Genomic DNA, 24,904 nt, shown 5'->3' with positions numbered 1-24,904 from the left:
AAAGCTTACACAGAGGCCACAAGAGGGTCAGAAGTAGGATATTTTCCCGAATTTCCGTCTTTTCCGATTTTTCTGGTGGAATTTCATCAAATTTGAGATACTTTTCACTTTGAGAAACATAGAGCACAAGCTTGCCTATATCAGATTTTTATACTTAGGATGCATCTGATACTAGTGTATGAAATATATAAATTTGGTAGATAGGCAAGCTTGTGCTCTATGTTTTCTGAAACAAAATGTGCTGTAAAATCGATGAAAATTTGCATAAAAATGAGAAAATTGTGTTACAAAGGTTAAACATTGATGTTTCATATGTTCTCAGAAGAAACTAGTCACTGATGCTATTGTGTTAATTATAAAATTTGTGTCCAGTTCCTATCAAAGCCGCGCGTGTTACAACGCACTTTGAAAAAATTTTTCAGAGTGCGTTTAATTTGGGACCAAGTTACTGTAACGCACTTTGAAAAAAAAAATCAATTTCAAAGTGCGTTTATATCGACCACATTAACGCACTTTGAAAAAGAATTGCACGGTTTGGTCAATATTCTTGCAAATTTTAGTATGATAAATAAGAAGTTGAACCTAAGTGGACAATTTTTCGGTGATGACGTCATTTTAGGATCTGAGATATAGACGTTTAAAGGATTTTTAGGGGTTGTCTTGTTCCCAAAGGTTCTTGTAAATGTTCTTAAATGGATCTTTCAGAAATAATGGAGGAATAATTGTTTAATAGCACAATTTTGTTTCCTTTTTTTATTTTATCCAGTCTGTGATGTTGGTTAGGTGTAGGGGTCAAAAAATGACTTAAAGCATTTCATACATTTGGGTAGGAAAGATAAAGAGCTGAGCTGAGGGACCTCCTTCCTGTCTTCTCCTCGTTCTCGATGAGTGTAGATCAATTCATCACTTTTATTGTTAGAAATATATCAAAATAATGCTGTCTATTTTTTTTTTTAAAAGAAATATATCAAAATAATGCTGTCTATTCCTAAAATCTATGTCCAGAATTTTTTAAATACATATTTACATATTTTTTCAAGGTGCGTTAAGTGTCTCCATGGTAAAAAAAAAATGTTGATGTACACTCTTAACACACTTTGGAAAAAAAATTGAATTTGCGTTGATTTTGTCCCAATTTTAACGCACTCTGAATAAAAAGATTTCAAAGTGCGTAATTTTTTTTCAAAGTGCGTTGCCACACACGCGTCAATTAACGATCACTTGACACATGGTCATTGTACATGCAACTTATGAAACTTTAGCTTTTGCCTGGCCCAAATCAGTGACGTTGCAATTACGTACTTTAGCAAACAGTTCGTTTTACGTCAAAAGCTATGCTTTGGAGCTTTATTAGCATTAACAGGGATCTTTTAATCCCCTAGTTTAAAAGATCATTGTCTTTATACAAAGTGTTGGCACCATTCTTTAGATGATAATTATAAGCTTTCTTTTTTATAATGATCAACTATAGAGGCTTTGGATGAAAGGTAAAATTTCCGTAAAAGAGCTTTAAATTGTTAACCTTGAATAAGACTGTCACTTTTATACAGTCGAAATGGTCAATGTGATTTTTTGGCAAAATACAAACATAAATTAAAAATTGAGTTGCCGGGAAGTAAACTTCATATAGCTAAAATTTCAATGAAATATATATAATAGGAAAAATTCTCAAATGTCTAACTTAGCAATTTAATATTCATTGCTTCTCAAGATTAACTGTATATTACTGGCCAAATACAAATGACATTTACAGTTTACGTATGTCAAGGTCACTAGTTGTAGATATGTTTAATTATATAAATAATTATGGCTAAATATTGCGACTGGATTTTACCTGCAATCTTGTTTTTACAAACTTGAAGGTTCCTGATTCAGAAATACAGGAAAATACAATGTAATTTCATTCTTTAATTAATTTTTGTGTTTTCTGGGTACAGTTTACTACATGTATACAAAATCAAATGCACGACGAAGTTCTGAATTTACCTTTTCGCTGTTTAATTAAATTAGTTTAGCACATTAATCATAATTCCGTTTGATTGCAACACAGATTCATTAACTGTATAACTTAACAATGGTCCTTATCGTACGTTTAAATATCATTTTACATGTTTTAAATATGAAAGTCTATGAAAAAATCTGTTACAATCTTGAACATGTTGAAAGTCAATGAAAATTTGTTTCATTCTTTATTACAGGAACGGCCTAAGCTTCGATTATAATAAAACATTTTTCCCGATATTTTCTGTAAATCAAAAATTATAAAGTCTGATTATGATTTTTAAACTGTTGTCAAGCGTTAATCTGTGTAGCTCAACCTTTGCATTCCATTTGTTTAAGCTAAATGAATATAACTCCTACTGGAAAGGATTAACAGTGGTATATTTTATAAGTTACAGAGGAAGCACACAATTAGCATCGTTCCAACAGTCCAGGAAGTCATTGGTCCATTTACTGACCACATCCTTTGGTCTGCAAATAGACGGGGTGAATTTGTTGTCCGAGACGATTCTGTCACACACCAATCCTAAAAAATAGAGAGTTGAGATAAGGCATTTCAGGCACCTAAAAATATTTAAATAAATGAGTCGAAACCTCGAGTAAGGTTTTTTACGATTTTTTTTAATTTCAATCTTAGATTTTCATCTTTTCCAAAACCGTGGGACAATAATACAATATAGCATTGGTAAAGGGAATATATTTTATTTTTCTACATGAAGGGTTATATTATGTCTCTTTTCAAGAGGGAGTATACGGATCTACAAGTCTTTTTACCTGTTAATTATGTATGTTTATGCAAAGCAAATATTGAATCCGATCAATTTAAATATAAAACAAGTATATTTACCTTGTGTCAGGTCACAAGGACACGATTCCCCACAATTCTCGTCAAACTGAGCGTGGAGAGGAACACAGGTGCCATTGAGTACCTCGGTAACAGGTCCTGACGTAAAATATAAATAAGATGATTTTGTATAACAATAAAAATATAAATAAGAGGTATTTTTCAACTTCAAAAGTTATTAGCAAAATGGTCAAGAATAAATAATACTCCAATTACAGACTTTGAAATGTTCGATTTCGTTTGAATGATACCTTTCAATGTCTGTAAAGATAATTTTCGGAGAAGAAACATAGCAAAACTGAAATTAAGGACGTTTTTCTCTCTTTAGTGACTGGTAGGAAATGCATGATGTGATAATTTGCATTATTTCATTGGTTGAAATGCTGTTCACTGAAGGGATATACCGACATTTTGCTGATGATCTAATTTTCGTACGACTTAACAATTTTACATTTAAAAAATTTCAATCTTTAAAAAAAAAGTTAACGAACAAGAGAAAATTGCTGTGGAATTCCATATATGACAGCCAACTGCTTACTGCCAACTGCTCACTGCTTACTGCCAACTGTCACACATATTTGAATAAATTTTCATATTTATATTGATATTTATGTGAATTTTCATAAAACAAGGCGCGGATCCAGGAATTTTTTTACAGGAGGGGTCCACCCCAGTCCAAAAAAATCCAACCAAGAAAGGACAAGATAGGTTAAGACCCCTTTTTGGCCCCTGATTTCTGGTGTTTCCAGGAGCGATGCAACAGGTCATCATTACTAACTTGTTGTCATCCCTCTTACAAAATGAGTATTGATTCTAAGTTATTGGGTACACAAAGGTCATAGGAAGGTCACAAAATATGTCAATTTCCGAATTTTCTCATTTTTATGCAAATTTTCATCAATTTTATAGCACATTTTATTTCAGAAAACACAGAGCACAAGCTTGCCTATCTACCAGATTTATATATTTCATGCACTAGTATCAGATGCTTCTTGTGTATAAAAATCTCAGATACGCAAGTTTGTGCTCTATGTTTCCCAAAGTGAAAAGTATCTCAACTTTGACAAAATTCCATCAGAATTGAGAAAATTCGGAAAAATGTCCAACTTTGGCACCCTCTTGTGGCCTCCCTGCACTCTTTGAATCAAAATTATTACTGATTTTAAAACAAACAACATTTTAAGTTCTCAACTGCAAATTATCACAATTTAAACTGTGTTTTGATTTTTATATCAATAAGGGGCCAAAGTCGGCTTTTACCATACCTTCTCCTTTCTTCACAAGGGGAGGGGGGGGGGGGTGACATCTTATGCTTCATATCTATGACTTTTCAGATCAACTTAACACGGATCCGCGTTTTTTACGGGGGGGGGGGTGGGGGGGTCCAAGGTCAGTTTTAGTTGGTTTAGTATATACATGTACATTAAATAACTTTACAAATTCCAGGGGGTGGTCCGGACCCCCCTTCCCACTGACCCCCCTCTAGATCCGTGTGTGTAAAACATAACTTATTTTGGAAAACAAAGAAATATAAATCTTTAATTTGAGAAATTATTTCATTATAGAAATTAACGGAAAATGGAAATTTATTTTCAAAACTTCCCCCCGCGAAACAACAAATCTTCTTTTTCAGTTTTTATTAAAGGAAAACATAAAAAGGCTATAATGATGTTCTTTGACTCTTAGAACAAGAATATGCGCTTTCTTTGATTTCTTTTATCCCATTTAAGGTTTTCCATCCCTAATAGGACCAAATTCTCTATCCTTAAATGTTCATCATGTACATAATACTGGTACTTTGTTATTTATTTAAAGCATATTATAGTACAAAAGGATTTACCGAGAGAAAGTTTCAAAAATGTATTTTACTAAGCAGTAATTAACATAATTGCTTTGAAGTTTACGGGGACAAGAAATTTTTTAACAATTCAAATAACAATATCAATGAAAATTGTGGTAGAAAGATGCATTAAACATTAGAAATAGAATGACAATTGAAAACGCGGTATTTTTAACAGATAAGTTTAATTTTATTTATTAATTAAAAACAGATAACTCTTACCAAATTTCAAGATCATAAATTACAGTACTGTAGGACAGATCCCACCCTTCCGATCCATGCTTATAGTAATAAATGGGAATTATGTATAAATATACTGAGTATTCAACACCTACACATCTGATATGTATTCAATTTCATTGAATCATTTGCTATTAGTGATGAAATACCTTAATAATAATAACTTAAAAATTTTCAGTTTCCACAGTTTTAATTATCTAAATGTGCAAAAAACAAAATAAAGTCTTCTTTCTTCTTCATAAGTTATTAGAAAGATTAACGTTTTAAAACTCTTCCCAATTACTTTTAGAAAGAGCGATTGTTAAGAAAATTTGATTTAATAATTATCTTTTAATTTCTATGAATGAAGTCTTAAACTTCTTTTCATAAAAATATAGGGAAGATTAAATATGTGAAATATTCACCTTAAGTTTGGATTTCTGGATATTTTACTTGAAAAAGACGTTGATGGTAATCTAACAACCAAGCTTTATGATAAACGTGATGACTTTAACTTTTCAATCGTCAACTTCCCTTACTTATGCAGCAATATACCTTCATCACCTACATACGGGGTATATATATCTCAGTTGACTCGATATGCAAGATCATGCTCTACGTATGTACAATTTCTAAAACGAGGCAAATTATTGACAAACAAGTTGATGAAACAAGAATATCAGCTGTTTCGTTTAAAGTCATCATTTCGTAAGTTCTATGGTCGATACAATGACCTTGTAAGCAAATACAATTTATCATTGAGTCAAATGCTGACTGACATTTTTCATACTAATTGTTAGGCCATTATTTACACACTGAATTGTCGACGGATTTTTCCGTTATTTCCCGATCATGACAAGGAGCACACGGCGGGTGTGACCGGTCGGCAGGGGATGCTCACTCCTCCATGGCACCTGATCCCACCTCTAATGTTTGGAGGCCCGTGTTTGCTCTGCTCCTATTTTGTATTGTTTAATGGACTTTTGAGCTTGAATACTGTTCGTTATCTCCATATATTTCATATAAATCTTAAAAATATCACACAGGACTGAAACAATATGCCTCTGACCTTCGATATCAGGGCATAAAACGTGATTAGCTCAAAACCTTTACCAGTGTCTTTTGTTGTTTGCTAGTGTCAACAAAGCCTTCACAAAATTAGGCTTTTTACAAAGAAAGTGGTGTTTAACACAAGTCTATACACGGTAATATCATCTTCTATCCTTCTTCCTCCGTCTCCCCACTCCTTCCCCACACCTCTCTCTCCCACTCTCCCCCAAATTCTCTCCCTCCCCACTTTCTCTCCTCTCTCACCACTTTCTCTACCCTCACTCTCTCTCCCACCTACTCTCTGTCTCTCGACTTTCTCTTCCCCGCCTCTATCCCTCCCCCTCTCTCGACTCTCTCTCTTACCACTCTCTCTCTCCCCTCTCACTAACCCTTCCCCCTTTCTCTCTCCCTCCACTGTCCCCCTCTTTCTCCACACTCTGTCTCTCCTTCCCCCTCCACTCTCTCTCTCTCACTCTACTCTCTCCCTCTCCCCACTCTCCCCCTCCCTCCACTTTCTCTCCCCCTCCACTCTCTCTCTCTCTCTCTCTCTCTCTCTCCCCACACACTCTCTCTCTCTCCCCTCCCTGTCACCTCTCTCCCCACTCTCTCGTTCCCCCTCTTCCTCTTCCTCTCTCTCTCTCTCTCTCTCTCTCTCTCTCTCTCTCTCTCTCTCTCTCTCTCTCATTCTCCACTATTTCCCCACTATCTCCCTCTCTCTTTATTTTTTTTTGACCGTTTGACTCGTTTCTTATTAGGCTTTGTGGAAAAAAAATTATATATGCCTGATACATAGATGTTTCAAAGTTATTTACAATAATATTAATGGAAAAAATACTTATTCCAGAATAAAGACAAAATTCTTACTGTTAGTAGAAAAGAAATTATAAAATGTTTACTCTTGATCTTTTTACTTTAAGTTGGATTTGGCAAATTTGTTTATTTTTGCAAAAAATGAATGTAATTTAAAATTATAAGGGCGATAACTTCAAACAACAGAAAATACTGCTTCCAGGTTCACAATTTGTCCATTGCGTTATATGTTTGCGCATTTAATTTTATATGCTTGGAAAACAATATTTATTTGCTTACTAACATGCAAGGAACATATGTCAGCTTGAAATCTAAGTTGGATATTATTTGTTGTACCGTTATGAAAAATAGATGTGCGGCTAATGTCCTAAATTATTCACATGCAGAGAGGAGGTTTATAAATAACCCTTATATTTGATCTAGTATGTAATAAGGGTTTTACATTCACTATCCTTTTCCCTTGTATGCTTTCAGTTTACTATATTATCATAATTTTTATCTTGTTCAGACATCGTGTCGTTTCTTTCAATGTTAACCAAAATGCACTTGCATCATGACTCACTCGTTGTTCTACGGATTACACGGCATTTCATATTTTCTTATTGCATATAAACGTTCGTTTGGTATTTGTTCAAATACGTACTCTTAATAAAACTATGTATAATCTTTTCTTGTTGCATGGTTCTACTCTGCTAACCATAGATTTCTACATGTACTGAACGGTTTTGAATGGAAAGTGTTAAATGATTAACCGTTGGACTATCAACGTAATTTGAGTAAATGTTCACCTTATTACAGGTCCTAGCAAAGCCTCTGGGAAAATTAAACTCATTCACTCAAGTAATGGAGCCATTCAATCAAAAAAAAAAGAAACTCGAGCAAATTGTGGACTTAAAGAATTGTACCAAAGTTGCCTCTGTCGCATAGGAACCCTCCTCAATCTACATGTACTGTACATAAAGTTTATAAATTGTAAAACACTTGAAGTAAGCATTTAATTCTAAGTCTGAAGGAAGAATTTAAGAAGGAATGCCACACCAATTTATTTTTTTCAAAGATCTTTAAGACATCCCCTTTAAACTATGGTTTCAGCATTGAAAGGCCGATATTAGCTCTCAATTATTTCAATTTCTTTTTAAAATATGATTGACTAACATAATCTCCCTCGTTGTGACTAGTTTTATGAAGATTTTATCCATAGGTACAAAAAATATTTACAAATTCTGTGTTTTATATTCATAAATAATATTCAATTTAAAACATTAAAATGTTCCACCTCTCTTTACACATTTTATTAGACATTCCTATTATGCATTCATTAATAGCAAATTTTAAACCATAAAGCATCTTTGATTTGAACGTATTATCTATCAACTTTACAAATGGGATTGGGCAAAAGTTCTAAAAAATTAATACGACCTTCCCCTATATATAAATTATACTAAACATATTTACATATATGGGTTTCAGCTTAAAATAAATAAATAAATACAGAAAAGCATAATAATCAGAGGAACAATATTCAATATAATATATTTCTTTTATAATACACAGTCAAGCTGTATAGAATTCGTAAAAAGTAATAATATTATCAACCAAAACAACCTGACTTTTTAATAAATGTTTGTACAATGGAAAATAAGTATTCATTTTCAACATCGTTTAACGTTTCATCTCCCCACAATAAAGTGTGAGTATCATCTGTAATTTTCCCATTCGCAGAAATGAGTCAAAATTCTTTTCTGGCCTCTGTATATTTTTTGCATGAAAAGAAATAATGATGAGTATCCTCCACTTTTCCACAAGAACACAAGGGTCTCAAAATTACATTAGATCGAAAAAGATCGCTATTAAGCACACAGTTGTGTCGAAGCCTTGTATGTAATATATTTAAGCGTCGAATCCCGTAACTGAAATAAGAGGGTGGCATAGGTTTATTGTAAGAAATGGACTTTTTAAAGATAGACAATGAGGAAGAATTTCTTACAATAAGAGGTAATGAGTTCAATTCGTCAATAACAAGGGGATGAAAGTTGACTTATATGTTTGCAATCTGCATTCAGGTATGTTATAGTTATAAGAAGTATTTAATACGATTTTTTGGGTATTTATTCTGAGAAAATGAAAAAAAAAAGTTTTATTTGCAAAGAAGCTTATTACAAAAAAATCAAATTTGTTGTAAATCGGAAAACTCTTTCAATCATGTACACAACCTTTCTTAGACCCCAATTGGAATATGCTTCCTTGGTGTGGGGTGGATGTAATGTAGGCGATAGCTAAAAAATTAGCTCTTAACTCTGTTAGCTTCTAAAGATGCACTATACTTTGAAACTGGATGGGAACCATTACATGAAAGAAGAAAAAATACTAGATTAACTACAATAACCAAGTTCCTGAATATCTAACTGATATAATCCCCAAATTTGCGTTGTAATTCATCAAGTTACAGTACGAGAAATTAAGAGCTAATATCAGTCTTTCAGTGCTGCAACCATAGTTTAAAAGGGATGTCTTATAGATCTATTAAATAAAATTTTGGTGTGGTATTCCTCCTTAAATTATGAAAAGGACTGGGGAAGGAGGTAGAAAACATATTAGAAATTCTATAACTGCAGTGCATGATTTGGAGACAATTAAGCTAAGACCATCTTTAAAAAAAATGTTTGTTAACCTTCTCCCGACCGACTGGCTAAAATGGCCCGACTCAATTTTTTTTTATCTCCAGAAAACAAAATATTTTTTCTTTTCTCACCCGTCCACATTTATGTTGAAATTTTCTGGGGAAAAATTAACGCGTATCATATCTCATTTCTAAAGGTTTTTAACATGTTTTATTATATAATATTGTGAAAAAGTAGGGGGGAAGGATTTCTATGGAGGTCATTTTTCAACGTGAGAGGAGTCGTAGAATTACCGTAGAATTATGGAAGGGTTTTCTACGGTCGAAAAATGACCCTACTTGTCTTGGAATATTGACCCAGGATCATTTTTCTACGTACAAATTTGACCCCCTGGTCAATATTCTACGGGGGTTACTTTTCGTCATTAAATTACACCGGAAAGGGGGATCATTTTCCAGAAAGTTTCAATTTGGAAAAAACTCGCAGAGACTTTGAAAATGTTTGAACAGCGTTGAGAAAGACAAAATGTGACGGCAAAAAAGATTTAGAAAGAGGAAAGACACATTCAATGGCGTGAAAAACATAAAATTTCAGCTTGTGATAATCCAAGTTCAAAAAAGTCTTTCGTTTTTCATTGTAACGAATAAACTAGATCATTAAAGTAAAAGAAAATGGAAACTTATGCAAATGTCTCTGTTTTACAGGGAAAGTTACGCGTTTATTCGCGAAAGTTTCGCGTTATAACGCGAAAAATATATTTTTTTTAACCTACGAAAATGAGCTTAATGGGCTTTCGTAGTCTTGAGTAACATTTGTTGGTATATGTATTTATACTAGAAATATTACTGAAAGTTATAATAACAAATAACTTTTGCCTAGTTTAAATATGTAGTAATATCATATTTGTCGGTGTTTCTTTTTACCCTAGGAAAAGTACCTATGTGTGGGAATTTTTATATGTGTCTTATGTAAATCATTTTAATGGCTAATGTTAGATCTGTAAAAACATTCGTGGTGTTGGTGGGGGCGTAACCACTAAATTCCCAACATATACTATATATAGTAGTTCTTTTTTATATTAATTGTCAAGGGAATTATGTTGGGTTGTGCGCCCCCCCCCCCTCTACGCTGAAATTGCTTTTTACATAGAGTAAAGTAAAAGGCTTTATGATTTTTTTTATTAGTATTTCTGATATAAATGCATATACCAACAAATTTAACCCAAGATCCTACTAAAAGCCCCCCAATTTTTTCTGACGTCAATATGGTAAGACTTTAATAACCCCCCCCCCCGTCAAAAAATCTATTGAATTATTTGCCTGCAAGGAAATGTGGGAATTAGATGTATTGTATTTAAGTGAGAATACTCTTTCCTCCTATTTATTCCTTCCTTGCCACCACTGTTTAAAAATTCCTGAATCCGCCAATTTTCGTTATTATTGTAATCTGTCATAGGGTTTATTCAATTAAGCATGCGTGTTAAAGATATTAAAGATAATAAAACAGGGAATATCATCTATGTGCAGTGGCAGTTGACAGTAAGCAGTGAGCAGTTGGCAGTAAGCAGCAATCTCCCTTGCAGAGTTGTCGTTCGTTTCTCTCTCAGACACCTCTGCGATGGGCTCACGTCAAGATTTTTGACATATCGTAAAAAAACATGATATTCCAAGGATTATTTCAAATTAAACTAACAGTTCTAGATATACTTAGTAAACAACTACTTCAAAAGAGGAATATTAGTGCAGGCATTTAATTATAATGAATTAAAACAAACGCACTATTTCTTGTGCTTATCACTGTGATGTACGCGAGCCAACGACAGAGGTGAATGTATGAGCCGATGGTAGAGAGTGAGTAAGCAGTTGGCTGTCGTATATGGAATTCCATAAATTGCAATAAATGTAACTGAATTTTATTTCAAGTACTTGAAATGTTCCTACATCGTAATTATAGTTACAAGATTTTTTTTTTTTTTTTTTTTTTTTTTGCATGAAAAGGTTATACTTTTTATGTTCTATTCGTTTTTCTTTATATTGTTCTGTATTTATATACACTGTAGTTAAAAAAAATGTTTTTAAAAAAGCTGTTGTAGAAATGTGAAGTCAGGAAATACTCGAGAAAAATGTGTATGTCAGTTTACTGTTGAAGGTTGTTCTAAGGACGGTAATTAAAAGCTTTTTGAAAAAAAAGTATATTCTTGTTATATGTTCTGCATCGCGTATCTACATGTAATTGTTTGGAGACAGACACATACCCACGTGATCAAATAACCCGGATGGATCTACCAGAGTTCCCTGCTCGTCACGGCAGCAGCTATCCTTGGCGCATTCTGAGGAAGAATGACACACCTTATCCTTGTTTGGGATTGTCTTACTCTGGGTCTAAAGAACATAATTCAGAATTAATTCTATAAACAGTTGTGTAGTTCAAAAGGCGTTATCACGTTTATTCTGTAATTGTCAATGATCCCCCCTTTCCAAAACAGCACACTATCATTTAGCAAATCAAAGGACTGTTACTGAAAAGACGTTTTCTGAAATTTTGAATGACCTACTTTATGTATGCATTTAAAGAAGCATTGTATTAATGAAAATATTTTAAAATTTAAAGTTGACGAACATGTATTCGATATTTATAACTTTCCCAAAATATTTGAAAGGAAAAAATGGTTTCATACAAGAATTTTTACATACCAAAGTTAGGAAACAAATTACAGCCTGTAAAAAAAAATTATAAATAAATTAAATGAATTATGGATAAGTAAACAAACAAACAAACAAATAAAGAAATGATAAAAACATGAAGACATTAATTTGATAATTTGGCAACACTCTTTATATTTTGTTAAATCTTTTGAGAACAGTATATTTCATTGGTTCCTTTCAACAGCCTTTCACAAAAGTTAGTAAATTCGTTTATCAACATATTTGTCGATAAGTAAAAACTTTATGACAAGTAAGTGCACATTAAGGCAAAAACAAAATAACATTTTAAGATATGATGCATATATAATCTATCTTCTTACAGATACACACTCGATTAAATGAGCATAAAAATACTTCGACAATGCAAAAGCGTGCAGACATGTACAAGTAACAAAGCACTCATTAATTACGAATACTAATTATAGAAAAATTATAGTAGTCCACTTTGATAATATGCCCTGAAAACATTTTAGAGAGAACACTACAAATTTTCTTAATGTGCGAAAAGATATGTGTCTATGTTCAATAAACTGGAAAAGTTGAATTTCTGATGCATTATGATTGTAGTTAACAGATTAATCCCCCCCCCCCCCAAAAAAAAAAGTCCTGTATTTATTTCATAATTTTTTTTTTTAATATACATATAGCGGAGAGAGTTTAAAATGCATTTAGATGAAATTTAGACGCATATTAAACTCATGACTACAATTTTCAATAGATTGATGATATTCATATATGATATTTTTTAATCGTTTTTATACCAAGATATATTTCATTACCCCGCCCCCCCCCCTTTCCCCTTCCGCGCCAATACCCATGTCTAATAGCTGAATATTCACCTGGATAAAACATTTTAATCCAGGCAAAATTTTTAAAGAAATCAATAAATTCAATAGAGAATTCAATAAATCTGAACAGAATTAAACAGATACTTACAAAATACGGAAGAACGTCCATATTATTTTACAAAATTACATGTATATCTAGTATACACCTGTGCAATAAAAGACAGTTTTCTGACGCATGAAATGGCTAGGCGCATTGACGTTTTTATGACGTCGCGCATCAGTGGTCAACTGCGCCGGACAATGTTAATGCAAAAGGATTTTTCCCATGTTTGTGGCCACCATAATCAATCAATTAATTGTATTAGCTAGCTATGAAAAGCTGTAAGCTTTTTTTTCTGGTGCTCTTCTTTTAACTGACCTTCACATGTGCGAAAAATGTGTTATTAAGATGTGCAAAGTTCATATACAGTTATATCATAAAGCTAAATAAAAAGGACGGTAAATCAATACTGAAAATTTTGAAATAATAAACGTAACTTTACACCAGAATTGAGGCATGAACAATAAGTAAAGCATCCTAGAATTATCTTTTATAATAAAAAAAAAGGCATTTCATATTTTTCTTAAAAATTTTAAAGAAAGTGGATGTAAATAAGAAAGAATTAGGGTTCAAGCGTACTTGCGCCTTTCACGTCTTTATTGATATAACAAAAAAAAAATACATATTCATAATTCTACACATTACGTTTATGTATTTGAAATACATTCTTTAAAGAATACGCTTCTTTTATTGTTTAAAAAAGCAAAAAATAACGCTGTTAAAATAAAGCACAAGATAGCAGTCTTGTATATTTTTATATATAACACAAAAGTCCCTATCCTCAACCAAAATGTTCCTCTCTATTGAAATACTTTGAGATAAAGCTAATGCACTTTCATTTTTATCCACGAACATATTAAACATCAATTGTGTATAAATGGAAAAAGTAATAAATGCCAATTTCAACTTTAATGTAGCCATTTTACAATGTACAATTAATTACCCCTTAAGGTCAATATGGTGAAATAAGGACCCCTGACCTGACCAATGAGGTGACTTGACCTGACTGAGGCCAACTTGACCCATTTTAAATCATCACATAAAATATATAAAAGCTTATTTTTACAATACTCGTATTATGATTCTTTATATCCAAATTAGAATAAAGAAACTGAGTTACATGAATATTAGAGAGGCTTGTACATGTGTGCTTATCTGTAACATTAATAGCTTCAAAATGAGATGTTCAAAATCGTCATTTATCAGAACAGTATGTTGATATTATTTTTTTATGTACGTACCCAGTCAACATATATATAAAACGGGTACTTAGAAAATAACGAAACATTAGAGTTTGTACTTAAGTTAATTTCTTAACAAGTAAGCATATTAAATATATTATTTTATTTTTGACAAAATACTTCACATTAGTTATCCAACAACTGGATCACCAGCTCTGAAAAAAATGACAATTGAAATCTTGATAATTCCAATATTTAACATATAAAAATGATAAACCGTTGACATCTATTAAGATTTCCTCTGAGGTACTCTTTAAAATATCATGAATGAATTCGTTTACGAAGTTAATGTATGAGACCCATACAGAATGATTTATATACTTGCAGTTTTTCACAGATGAAATGTTCCTGTTTAAAACAAGTATTATCATTCCATGTATACGTTGGGGGTACGAGGTCTAGGCAGTCCTCGTGTCCTCCTGAGTTACTTGGTTGCCCAGGATGCCAATTTGTGTAAGTACGGTAATCAATGAATCTTTTGCTAGTCATCCACATCCATTCTCCCTCTAGTACAATGTCAGATCCACCAATCCAAAATGGTCCTGCATACAATGTAAATAACTGACAAGTCTTCCATCTATCCCAAGATAGATATCCAGGAATGATGAACTTGCACGTCAAAATGATTTTTTGACGGCTAAATGTAGAGTTAATTAGCCAACTCCGACAGTTATCATATGAAATTGATATATTGAGAATAAAAGCTGTAATATTGGACCAGGCCTAATATCCCTAACTATGGTGTTCCGTTGGGGCCACTCGCACCTTCGCACTCTCGCCTTTAGGGCGAAGATGCGAGAGAACGAAGTTGCGAAGGCGAAGTTGCAAAGGCAAAGGAGCGAAAGTGCGAAGCGCGAAGATGCGAAGGCAAGGGTGCGAAGGCGAAGGAGCGATACTAATATCACACTTTTGCCTTCACAACTTCGCACTTTCGCCTTCGCATTTTACTTCCGTGGAGCTCTTTATCGTTATGAGTTAATTTTAGTGGGTTCTTGGATGTTATTAGTACGCAAGCGCTAGATTAGTGTGACGGCGTTATGAGACTAAAAAAGTTGTAAAATTTAGGCCGTCGTGCTTACTATTAATTAATTATTAAAATTTCATTAATATTTTACAGGGTTATCTGACATATCTTTTAACCTGTTAACCAGTGTACAACTAGGCTTGAACATTATCATGATTATGTAACTCTGTTTTAAAACGTGATGAACACTACATGTTTGTGCAATTCAAAACTCCTGTCACTTTTCTTAGATAGCATACCTTATTTAAATAGCGTGATTTAAATACAATAACATTCGAATTTCATTATGCGAAAATCCTTGCTGGAAATATATTCGCAACAGACTGAACAGTTCATCTTCTTCTGCAGACGCCATTTTTATAAATAAAATTATCTTCAAACGATAGAGAACTCCACAAAAAAGGCAGAAGTGCGAAGATGCGAGGGCGAAAATGCAAAGTTGCGAAGGCTAAGGAGCGATACTAGTATCGCTCCTTCGCACCTTCGCCGTCGCATCTTCGCACTTTCGCTCTTTCGCCTTCGCAACTTTGCACTCTCGCATCTTCGCCCTAAAGGCGAGAGTGCGAAGGTGCGAGTGGCCCCAACGGAACACCTAACTATCATTTGAACACCACTCGGGTAAATACTGTATATTAGAGTATTGATATGAAATTGATTTGTTGAGAATAAAAAAATACATCAGTGTAATTTCCAAAATATTTCTTGAAACACAGGTAAAACGTTAGAGCATTGATTTGAAATTGTCTACTGATTCTGACAAAAAGGTTGTGTACCGACTTATAAGAGGGTCAATGCCCCTCCAAAAATAACCTTTAAACGACTTATAAGTGAACCGACTTATAGGCAAGTATATACGCTTACATTGACTGTTTGTATTAAGTTCATATTTTTGTTTCCGGAAAAAAATATAAACACGACAAGTTCATTTTCCTTCGAAAAAAGGAACAAAACAAAACATCCCTTTTTACATCTGAACAAACGTGAATCCCTTTAACCAAGGCTGCTCAGTGGGAATTTGAAGTGAAATTTACCAGGCTAGTTGCACTTAAGAAAAAATAATAGACCTAGGGATACAGGCCAACTAAACATCAAACTACATGTACGTCATGTATATTCAATATGTGGTTTCAGTTCGGGGAACTTAATATCTTGAGTTAAAACATAAAACATCCTAGCAGGCCTTTCACAAACATTTATGAAGAAAACTATATATAAATGTGTCTCAACCTTCATAAAATTTGATGAATAGTAAATATTGAAATAATTATATACTCTCATCTCTTCCTAAGTCATGGGCATGCGCATTAAGAAATGCGTCCTCGGATGATGTTTCGATTTCAACCAATTTTGAGTCCATGTTCGCACAGAAGAACTATAAAATTAGGGAAAAAAATATTTATTACATTCAGTTTATTTAAAAGTGACAAAACTCGTGTGGATATTTTATCATAATATTATTTGAAACTTATGCTCATGTATGGGCGGCAGAAAGGGTAAAAAAAAACTAATGCTCAAAGAACATACTTGCTAAAATACATTTACGAACAATTTGAAATAAAATCAACAGACTCAATTGAAAAATCAACAGACACCGATGCAAAAAGAACGATCACGGATGCAAAACCAATAGTCATTAACTTACCAAACTGAGGCTAGATGGCATATAAAAAAGAAGAGACCTTCGCTAACTATTAATTAATGGTAGATTGTAAATTAAGTATGTAAATTACGGTAAGCCAAAGGGTTTACTCTGTAATTTCCAAAATGAATGTAAATTTGTAATTTGCAAAATGTCCTATCCCAACTTGTTTATGTTAACTATCCACTTAACAGACCTGTGCAAAATGTAAAAATAAACTTTTGTAGACTTGAGATTTGTCAACTCATGAAAAATGAAATTCGTTACGATATGTAAGGATAATGTAATAAGGTAGAATATACTTCTTATGTAAAAAAAAAAGAGAGAGAGAATCATAGTTGCGATATCAAAGTTTGTGATCGTGCGAGTGTGTCTTTTGAAACAAACGATCACCGATGCAAAACCAACAGCCATTAAGTAAATTAACGCTAGATGGCGTCCAAAAAAGAAGTTCTGATCTGAACCTGTCTATAACCAATCTGGTAGCAAATTGCGATCAACTGAAGTTCGAGCCAATAAATGAGGTCATGACTGTTAAGCGTAAAATTGCTCATTTAGCTGGAGGCTATTAAAAAATTCCACAACTTTAATAGGTGCATTCCTAAAATAAATCTCAATTTTGTACCTACAGCTGATATTATGTTTTCAACATCCCAAAATTTTCCCTCTTATGACATCTAGAGTTACTCTAGAAGACCCACTCAGTTTTTACAATGCATTCTGAGATACCAGTACACAATGCATTCTAGTACTACATGTATGACACTATAGATCATCAATTTTTCGCTCTGCCTTATTTTAGTGAGAAGTCTTTAGATACTCAAATAATAAGCGAAGAGAAGAAATTTTCACAAAAGTGGGTTATTATTGTATACATTCTTGAACTATGATTTTTTTAAAAAGAGGACTGTCTCACATAACTAAGAAAAAAGTTTTGGTGAATAAAAAGGGATTCACTGTACATTAGACATTTATCAGAATTCAGTCCTTATTTAGGAGAAAGATACAAACCATGGCTCCATTCCAGTCGGCAACGTGGTGATTTACAAACAGATAACAGGATTCCGCATGTCGGATCCAGTTACTTGGACAATCGGCATTTACCAGACCAGTTCCTACTGCATATGAAAATCTTCAGAGAAATGCATCCAAAATTATTAAAACAGTACCCATCAGTCTTCCAATCTGTTGGAATTCCCATGGGTACATGTACCAATTGCGCCCCATTATTGTATTCATAAGAAGCAGAATTCATTCAGAAACTTATACAGGAGAAGAAGACACTTGCTGTGGCCTTCAAATCGACATTTTGATATATCGACGACGTATTATCAAATGACAATAGTTACTTCTATTCATATGTCGATTTGATATATACCAGTGAGCTTGAAATAAAAGATACATGTACCATAGAAACTGACACTTCTGTTTCATGTTTGGATATTTTACGAGAAAAACGTTAATGATAATCTAACAACAAATCTTTATCAGGAACGTGATGACTTCAACTTTTCTATCATCAACTTCCCTTACTTATATAGTAATACACCTTTATCCCAGGTCTGCATATGGGTTTATGTCTCTCAGCTGATTCGCTATGCAAGAGCATGCTCTACGTACGAACAATTCAAAAACGAAGCAAGCTTTTGACAAACTTTATGATGAAACAAGAATATCAACAGTCTCGTTTAAAGTCATCATTTCTCGACCAAGTTCTTTGGTCGATAAAATGACCGTGTCAACAGATACAATTTATCATTAAGTTGAATGCTGACTGACGTTTTCACACTTATTGTTAGGCCATTATATACACTATATAAATGGGTATTGTTTTGGAGGGTAACAGTCGAAATTGACACCCCAAGGAAAATCATTGTGAACCGACGCGTCAGCGGAAGTTGACAATGATTTTCTGAGGGATGTCAATCTCGACAGTTACCCTCGAAAACATGCACCAATTATTCTATTATACTAAATGTCTTATTGATTTAGGAAAAGCAAAAAATGTTTCAATCGTCGTTAAGTTCACATTTAGACGCTTTCAAATTTCTTTTATTCTGTTTTTCTCAATAAGAAAGTTTCGAAAAAGATTTACCGACCTCTGTATTGTGAGATTGATACACAAAGAGTCCTTTATCATCTAAGTTTCGTTATTTCTGCACACTCTAAACCATTTTCCGTCTGTCGTTTGTTGTTTACAATTAAACCAAATCGGACGCAAGTTTGATTGCCGTCAAGTTTATTCGGCTTCTTTCAAACGCACAACTGATCATGACGTATTGAGAATTCTACCATACGCGCATGATTTACACGCATGTGACAATTTTCGTTGTGTTACCCGTTGTCAGTGTGTTGACGCTGAGGGTAACATAACGTATTGTTAAATGCGTCTTAACCAATCAGATTTTAGTATTTAACTTGAAAGTAAAATGAAATGAATTGTATACGGATTTTTCCGCTTTTCCCGGTCATGACAAGGAACATACGGCGGGTGTGACCGGTCAACAGAGGATGCTCACTCCTCCATGGCACCTGATTCCATGTCTGATGTCTTAGAGGTCTGTGTTTGCTCTGGTCCTGATTTGTTCATGTATTGTTTGAATAGCTTTTGAGCTTCGTTATCTTCATATTTAATTTCACCCACAAAAAGTCTGTTACGTTTTGTAAAGAAATTTTCAATCTAAGTCTTTCTGGGTCCGCCACTTTTTGTTGTTGAGTTCTCCCTCACTAAAATGTACCCAAGTATTGAAAATGAGAATGGATTCTTTCTCCTCTTCTAGATCTGGCTTTTGGAGACATAAGTATTGTACCTGAAACTTTTTATTTTCGTTTTCAATAGTATTTTTTTAAATATTCATTTTTCCTTCTTCATTCTCTACTCAACTGGAAACAATGCCACCTACCTGTTTTATATGTATGTAGGAGTTCTTCCGAGATTAGAGGTGGAAAAAGAGATGATTTTGTTGTCACAGGGTGCTGAAAAGTGTCTTAGAATACTATAATATCTTGATGATCACTAACCAACCCCCATGAAAAATCATATACCAATCCTTTCATCCCAAAAATAAAAAAATAAAAAAAAAAATGGGGAAATGGATGGGGTTAAATATTAAAAAATGGATTATGGATATTTTTCAGCTTCCTGTTGATAATGGTGCAATCCACACTTTGTGAAAAGTTGTGCCCCTTTGCGGGTCAACCAAAAGGTCAAAAGGAAAAGAAATTACATTTCTCCTCTTTAATTCATATATTATTTAATTTAATTATAACATTAATGTCCTTTATTGTGTATGTTATTTTTCAGTTTGAGTGCTTGTTTCATTTGAGGATACTTGAATTTAATTCTTATTTTTTAAAATCAGGATAATATCACTATGCTAGAGCTGATCACTTGACCCCTTTCCCACTGTCATAATTGGTCATCCCCATACTCTCCCTTTGAATTAATTTTTAAAAATAAATTTAATAATGTTTTTACATTTAACATCTTTTTTTTTCGTTCCAAAGGAATTCTCTCTCTCTCTCTCTCTCTCTCTCTCTCTCTCTCTCTCTCTCTCTCTCTCTCTCGTTGCTATGATTATTTTTTCTTCCAAACAGTTTCTACTCCATTTTTGCAACCAACTGAATCGACGGTAGACATATCAACACCACTAACACCGAGGGGGTGTACGTATTAATTGTTTTCTCCATTCGTTGTTGATTGTAAAAAGGTATGACCATTCTATCAATTCTGTGCCATTAAATGGGGTTACCCAAACTCTAACCACTTTATAATCTGTAAATTTGTATTTATAAGTAGTTCTAGGAGGCAGAAGCTAAACTTTCCATCAGAAATAATCGGGATTTTCCACTTCATAGAGACAATCCAACTCCATTAAAAATTATTAATTTATTATTAATAAAGTCATTATTATGATATATTTACGGCTAATATCATCATATTTTTTATTTGTTCCAAGTGGTGACCCTAAGTACCTTAAGCAAAAACTAATGTACATCTTTTTTGTCATTATCTATCATCCTTTAATTTTTCAGGTTCTTATCAAAGTTGCTTCAGAGGAACTGTACATACATGACTTGTACAATGAAAATCCGTCAAAAACCAGGAAGGAAAGTACCAATGCTAACTAATATTAGAGTTAATTAAGAGCATCAACCAGTCTTGTTTTGCAAATCTGTTGAGTTGTTTTTGAGAAACTGAACGAAAGCAGTAAAACTTTTAAGAAAAATGGAATAAAAGGGTATCATCTGTTGATGACGGCGAACTCCAAGAACAAAGTCTTTTTTCGATCAAATATTTAGGCAAGAGTATTGTTGCTCTTTTACTATAACGTTGATGAAGTTTCAGTCATACTGAGCATGTAACCGTTCCTTTACGTGTCTCTATTTGTCGCTGTATTATAATTATCCAATATACCATGAAGCGTTTCCCTGATCCGAAATATTTTATTGTAAAAAAAAATTATGGACTTTTCATTCCACAACAGGATAACCAGCAGCTCTGAAAAAATAACAAATAAATTTTAGTTCACAGGATTCTATGTATGTACATCCTATAAAAACAAACATTGTTCTTAGTGGAACGAATTATGATTTAAGATTAAGTAAATGTTCATGATCTGAATTATTCTTTCCCTTCTTAAATATTTAATAAACGTATTATAAATTCTAGTACGAAATATATGTATTATGTACGTATATTAATTTTTTGAAAGGTAAACTAATATAGAATTTAAGGCTCACAATTTTTCACATATAAAATGCTACTGTTTTGAACATGCGTCATCATTCCACAAATACTTTGATCCCTCCAATTCTAAACAATTCTCGTTTGCATTATAGTTATTTGGTTCACCAGGATACCAGTTTGTGTACGATTGCTCAGCAATCATCTTTCTGCTAGTCATCCATATCCATTTTCCCTCCACAAAAATATCTGATCCGCCAATCCAAAGGGCAGCTTTAATATAACATAATATTATCTACTGAGTCAAAATCTAAATTCTACTATCAATTTCATATTATTGTTATTCTTTCAAAATATACCGTAAAAGAAAATGCTTCACACATTTTCACTAATTTGTAGAGATACAAGTTCATATTTATTTCGTGTCATAGGCCTATGTACTAAATAATATTTACTTGGTCTACAAACTTTTTTTTTAATTTTTGGTACTCCAATTGATATCCGGAAACTCATATCCATGTCTTACTCACACTCATGTTAGGGAGTAATAGTCTTCTTAACACTTTTCATAAAATCACGAATTATATTTATTATCTGGTAATAAACGAAAAAGAAAATTGAATAATTAATAACGAGATTTTATTTGAAAAGCTTTTCAACAAGTTGCTGTCCTTCAATACGTGGACCATAGGCATGTGTTTCTAAAAACAAGAGGCCCATGGGCAACATCGCTCACCTGAGCACTGTGGCTAGGAAAAAAGCAAAAATCAGTTCAGTATTGAAAAACTTTAATGCATAAGTGGTCCCGAACTACCCCTGAAAAGGGACCGGGGAGGGGGTATGATTTGAACAAAGTTGAATCTACACTAACTAAAGATGCTTATATATTTCTTTGTGACTTTTCCCCCACAAATTTGAACTTTCATTATAGTCCCACATTAACCCGGGGGTCATGGTTTAAACAAATCTGAATCTACACTATTTGAGGATGCTTCCATATAATTATGACCAATCATAGCTTTGCTGTTCTTGAGAATATTATTAAAATTTTTTCCTTTGTATTCCTATGCATAACTTTAATCATCAATTGTGGCCCCACCATATCCCCAGGGGGTCATGATTTTTTTCAAACATGAATCTACACTACCTTAGGATACTTCCTAATAGTTAATAACCAATCATGGCCTTGCTGTTCGTGAGAAGATTTTTTCTATATACTCCTATGTGAAACTTTGATCGTCCATTGTGGCCCTACCCTACCCCAGGGGTCATGATTTGAACAAACTTAAATCTACACCACCTGAGGATGCTTCCACATAAATATGACTAATCATGGCTTTGCTGTTCCTGAGAAGAAGATTTTTAAAGATTTTTCTTATATATTCCTATGTAAAAATGTGATCCTCCATTGTGGCCCCACCCTACCCCAGGGGGTCATGATTTGAACAAATCTGAATCTACACAACATGAGGATGCTTCCATAAAAATATGACTAACCATGGCTTTGCTGTTCTTGAGAAGAAGATTTCTAAAAAAAATTTCCTATATATTCCTATGTAAAACTTTGATCACCCATTGTCGCCTCACCCTATCCCCGGGGGTCAGGATTTTAAGAAATTTGAATCTACGCTACCTGAGGATGATTCCACATGAGTTTCATCTTTCCTGGCCCAGTGGTTCTTGAGAAGAAGATTTTTAAAAAACGCCATTAATTTTTCACTAATTTGTAAATATCTCCCCTTGGAAGAAGACGTGGCCCTTCATTTGAGCAAACTTGAATCTCATTTACCCAAGGATACTCTGTGCCAAGTTTGGTTGAAATTGGCCCAGTAGTTCTGGAAAAGAGGATGATATTGTGAAAAGTTTACAACGACAACGACGACGACAGACAACGGACAAATCTTTATCAGAAAAGCTCACTTGAGCCTTCGGCTCAAGTGAGCTAAACATGTGCTTTAATGAAAATGTGTCGTAAAAAAGATTTCTGACATCTTGAAGCATCTAACTTAATATTTTAATTACTAAAACTAGATATCAATAATACTTGATCAAGTCATCTAATATAGCATTGACCTTCTATGGTGGAATGTTAGAATGCCTTTTATCTTGGAATGTTGGAATGGGGGTCATCCATGTACCATAGTAACCTGTATGTGAAATGTTTTGCTTCTAAAAGCTCAGAGTTTAAAACATTTTAAGCAGTGTTGTAATACATTCCTTTGAAGAAATGAGAAATCTTTTTTCAAGACAGCATATGAAACTCCTAGGAATGGGGGAGGGGGTAATCTGGCGAGTAAATCTTTAGTATAGAAAATAAAGTTGATTTACAGCTCTGCCCCCCCCCCCTCAATAGTTTTGCCATTAAAAAACTAATAAATAGAAATGTACTCGTAAGTTAATTTATTTTCGGTCGTTCCCCCCTCAAGAGACGTCAATTTTTTTTTTTGCTTTGCTTGTCAAGAAATTCTTTTGTTATATTGTACCCCACCCCAACTGAAATTGCTTCCAGCGGATCAGGATGCATAAACTGATGCTGGAAGTATGTCCTGTCTTCAAAAAGCCTATTCGTCGAATTCAGTTTTTAACTTAAGGACATACGCAACGTACCTTACCTACTGATAATTTTTCAAGATAATCTTAATGTAAGATTATAGTGCCATCAGATATTCGTAGACAGAATATCAGCATGCATTACCAGGGGTTTTGAAAAGATATCAATTGATAAAAATTCTTTAATAATTCAAAGAAAAGTATACAAAAATTTCTAGTAAACATATATTCTTGATGTTTTGTTTATCCAAACTTGTTTTAAAAGAAGTGTACAACAGCATATACAGATATTAAAATGTAGTTCACAGTTCCTTTAAGTATCGGAACTCTTCAACTCCAGGGAAAAAGACAATAAAGTTCACACTACGTTACGTATGTCCTTAAGCTGTGAAAACGTCTGAAATCTTCCTTCTTTATAAAAGGCTTGTACAAAAAGAAACCTATCTGGTAAATATTATTTTTACCCATATATATATATATATATATATATATATATATATATATATATATATATATATATATATATATATATATATACATATACACATTGTCCCAGGGCAAGTGGTCCTAGGGGTGAACTTTCCAGCGGCTCTTTTCACAAAAAGCTTACGACTAAGATTAAAATTTGACAACTCTGTAATTTTTTGTTCAATAAAGGTATTAGTTTTTATGCCCCCGGATCGAAAGATCCAGGGGTATATTGTTTTTGTCCTGTCTGTCTGTTTGTCTGTTTGTCTGTCCGTTTGTCTATTTGTCTGTCTGTTGTCAACTTTAACCTTGCCAAT

At 33.3% G+C, this 24,904-nt stretch overlaps 2 protein-coding genes across 2 annotated transcripts in view; both read right to left on the bottom strand.

Annotated features, from left to right (window-relative positions):
* The window catches only part of LOC133193947 (amino acid transporter heavy chain SLC3A1-like), a 168,895-nt gene that overhangs the window by 137,540 nt on the left and 6,451 nt on the right, over positions 1–24,904 (bottom strand). The window lies entirely within an intron of this gene.
* On the bottom strand, positions 2,386–24,617 carry LOC133193853 (galactose-specific lectin nattectin-like; the record flags this gene model as incomplete). Its single annotated transcript, XM_061329775.1, has 7 exons — positions 2,386–2,527; positions 2,849–2,944; positions 11,640–11,766; positions 14,541–14,761; positions 16,516–16,615; positions 17,894–17,997; positions 24,584–24,617. Coding segments are annotated over 7 exons (816 nt in total), but the record flags the coding sequence as incomplete, so codon positions are not given.

The sequence above is a fragment of the Saccostrea echinata genome, unplaced genomic scaffold (genome assembly GCF_033153115.1).
Source record: "Saccostrea echinata isolate AGI-Se365-2 ecotype Australia unplaced genomic scaffold, CSIRO_AGI_Sech_v1 ptg000028l, whole genome shotgun sequence".
Classification (NCBI taxonomy): Eukaryota; Metazoa; Mollusca; class Bivalvia; order Ostreida; family Ostreidae; genus Saccostrea; species Saccostrea echinata.
Note: the sequence above shows the minus strand (reverse complement) of the source record. Positions and strands in the feature narration are given on the sequence as shown.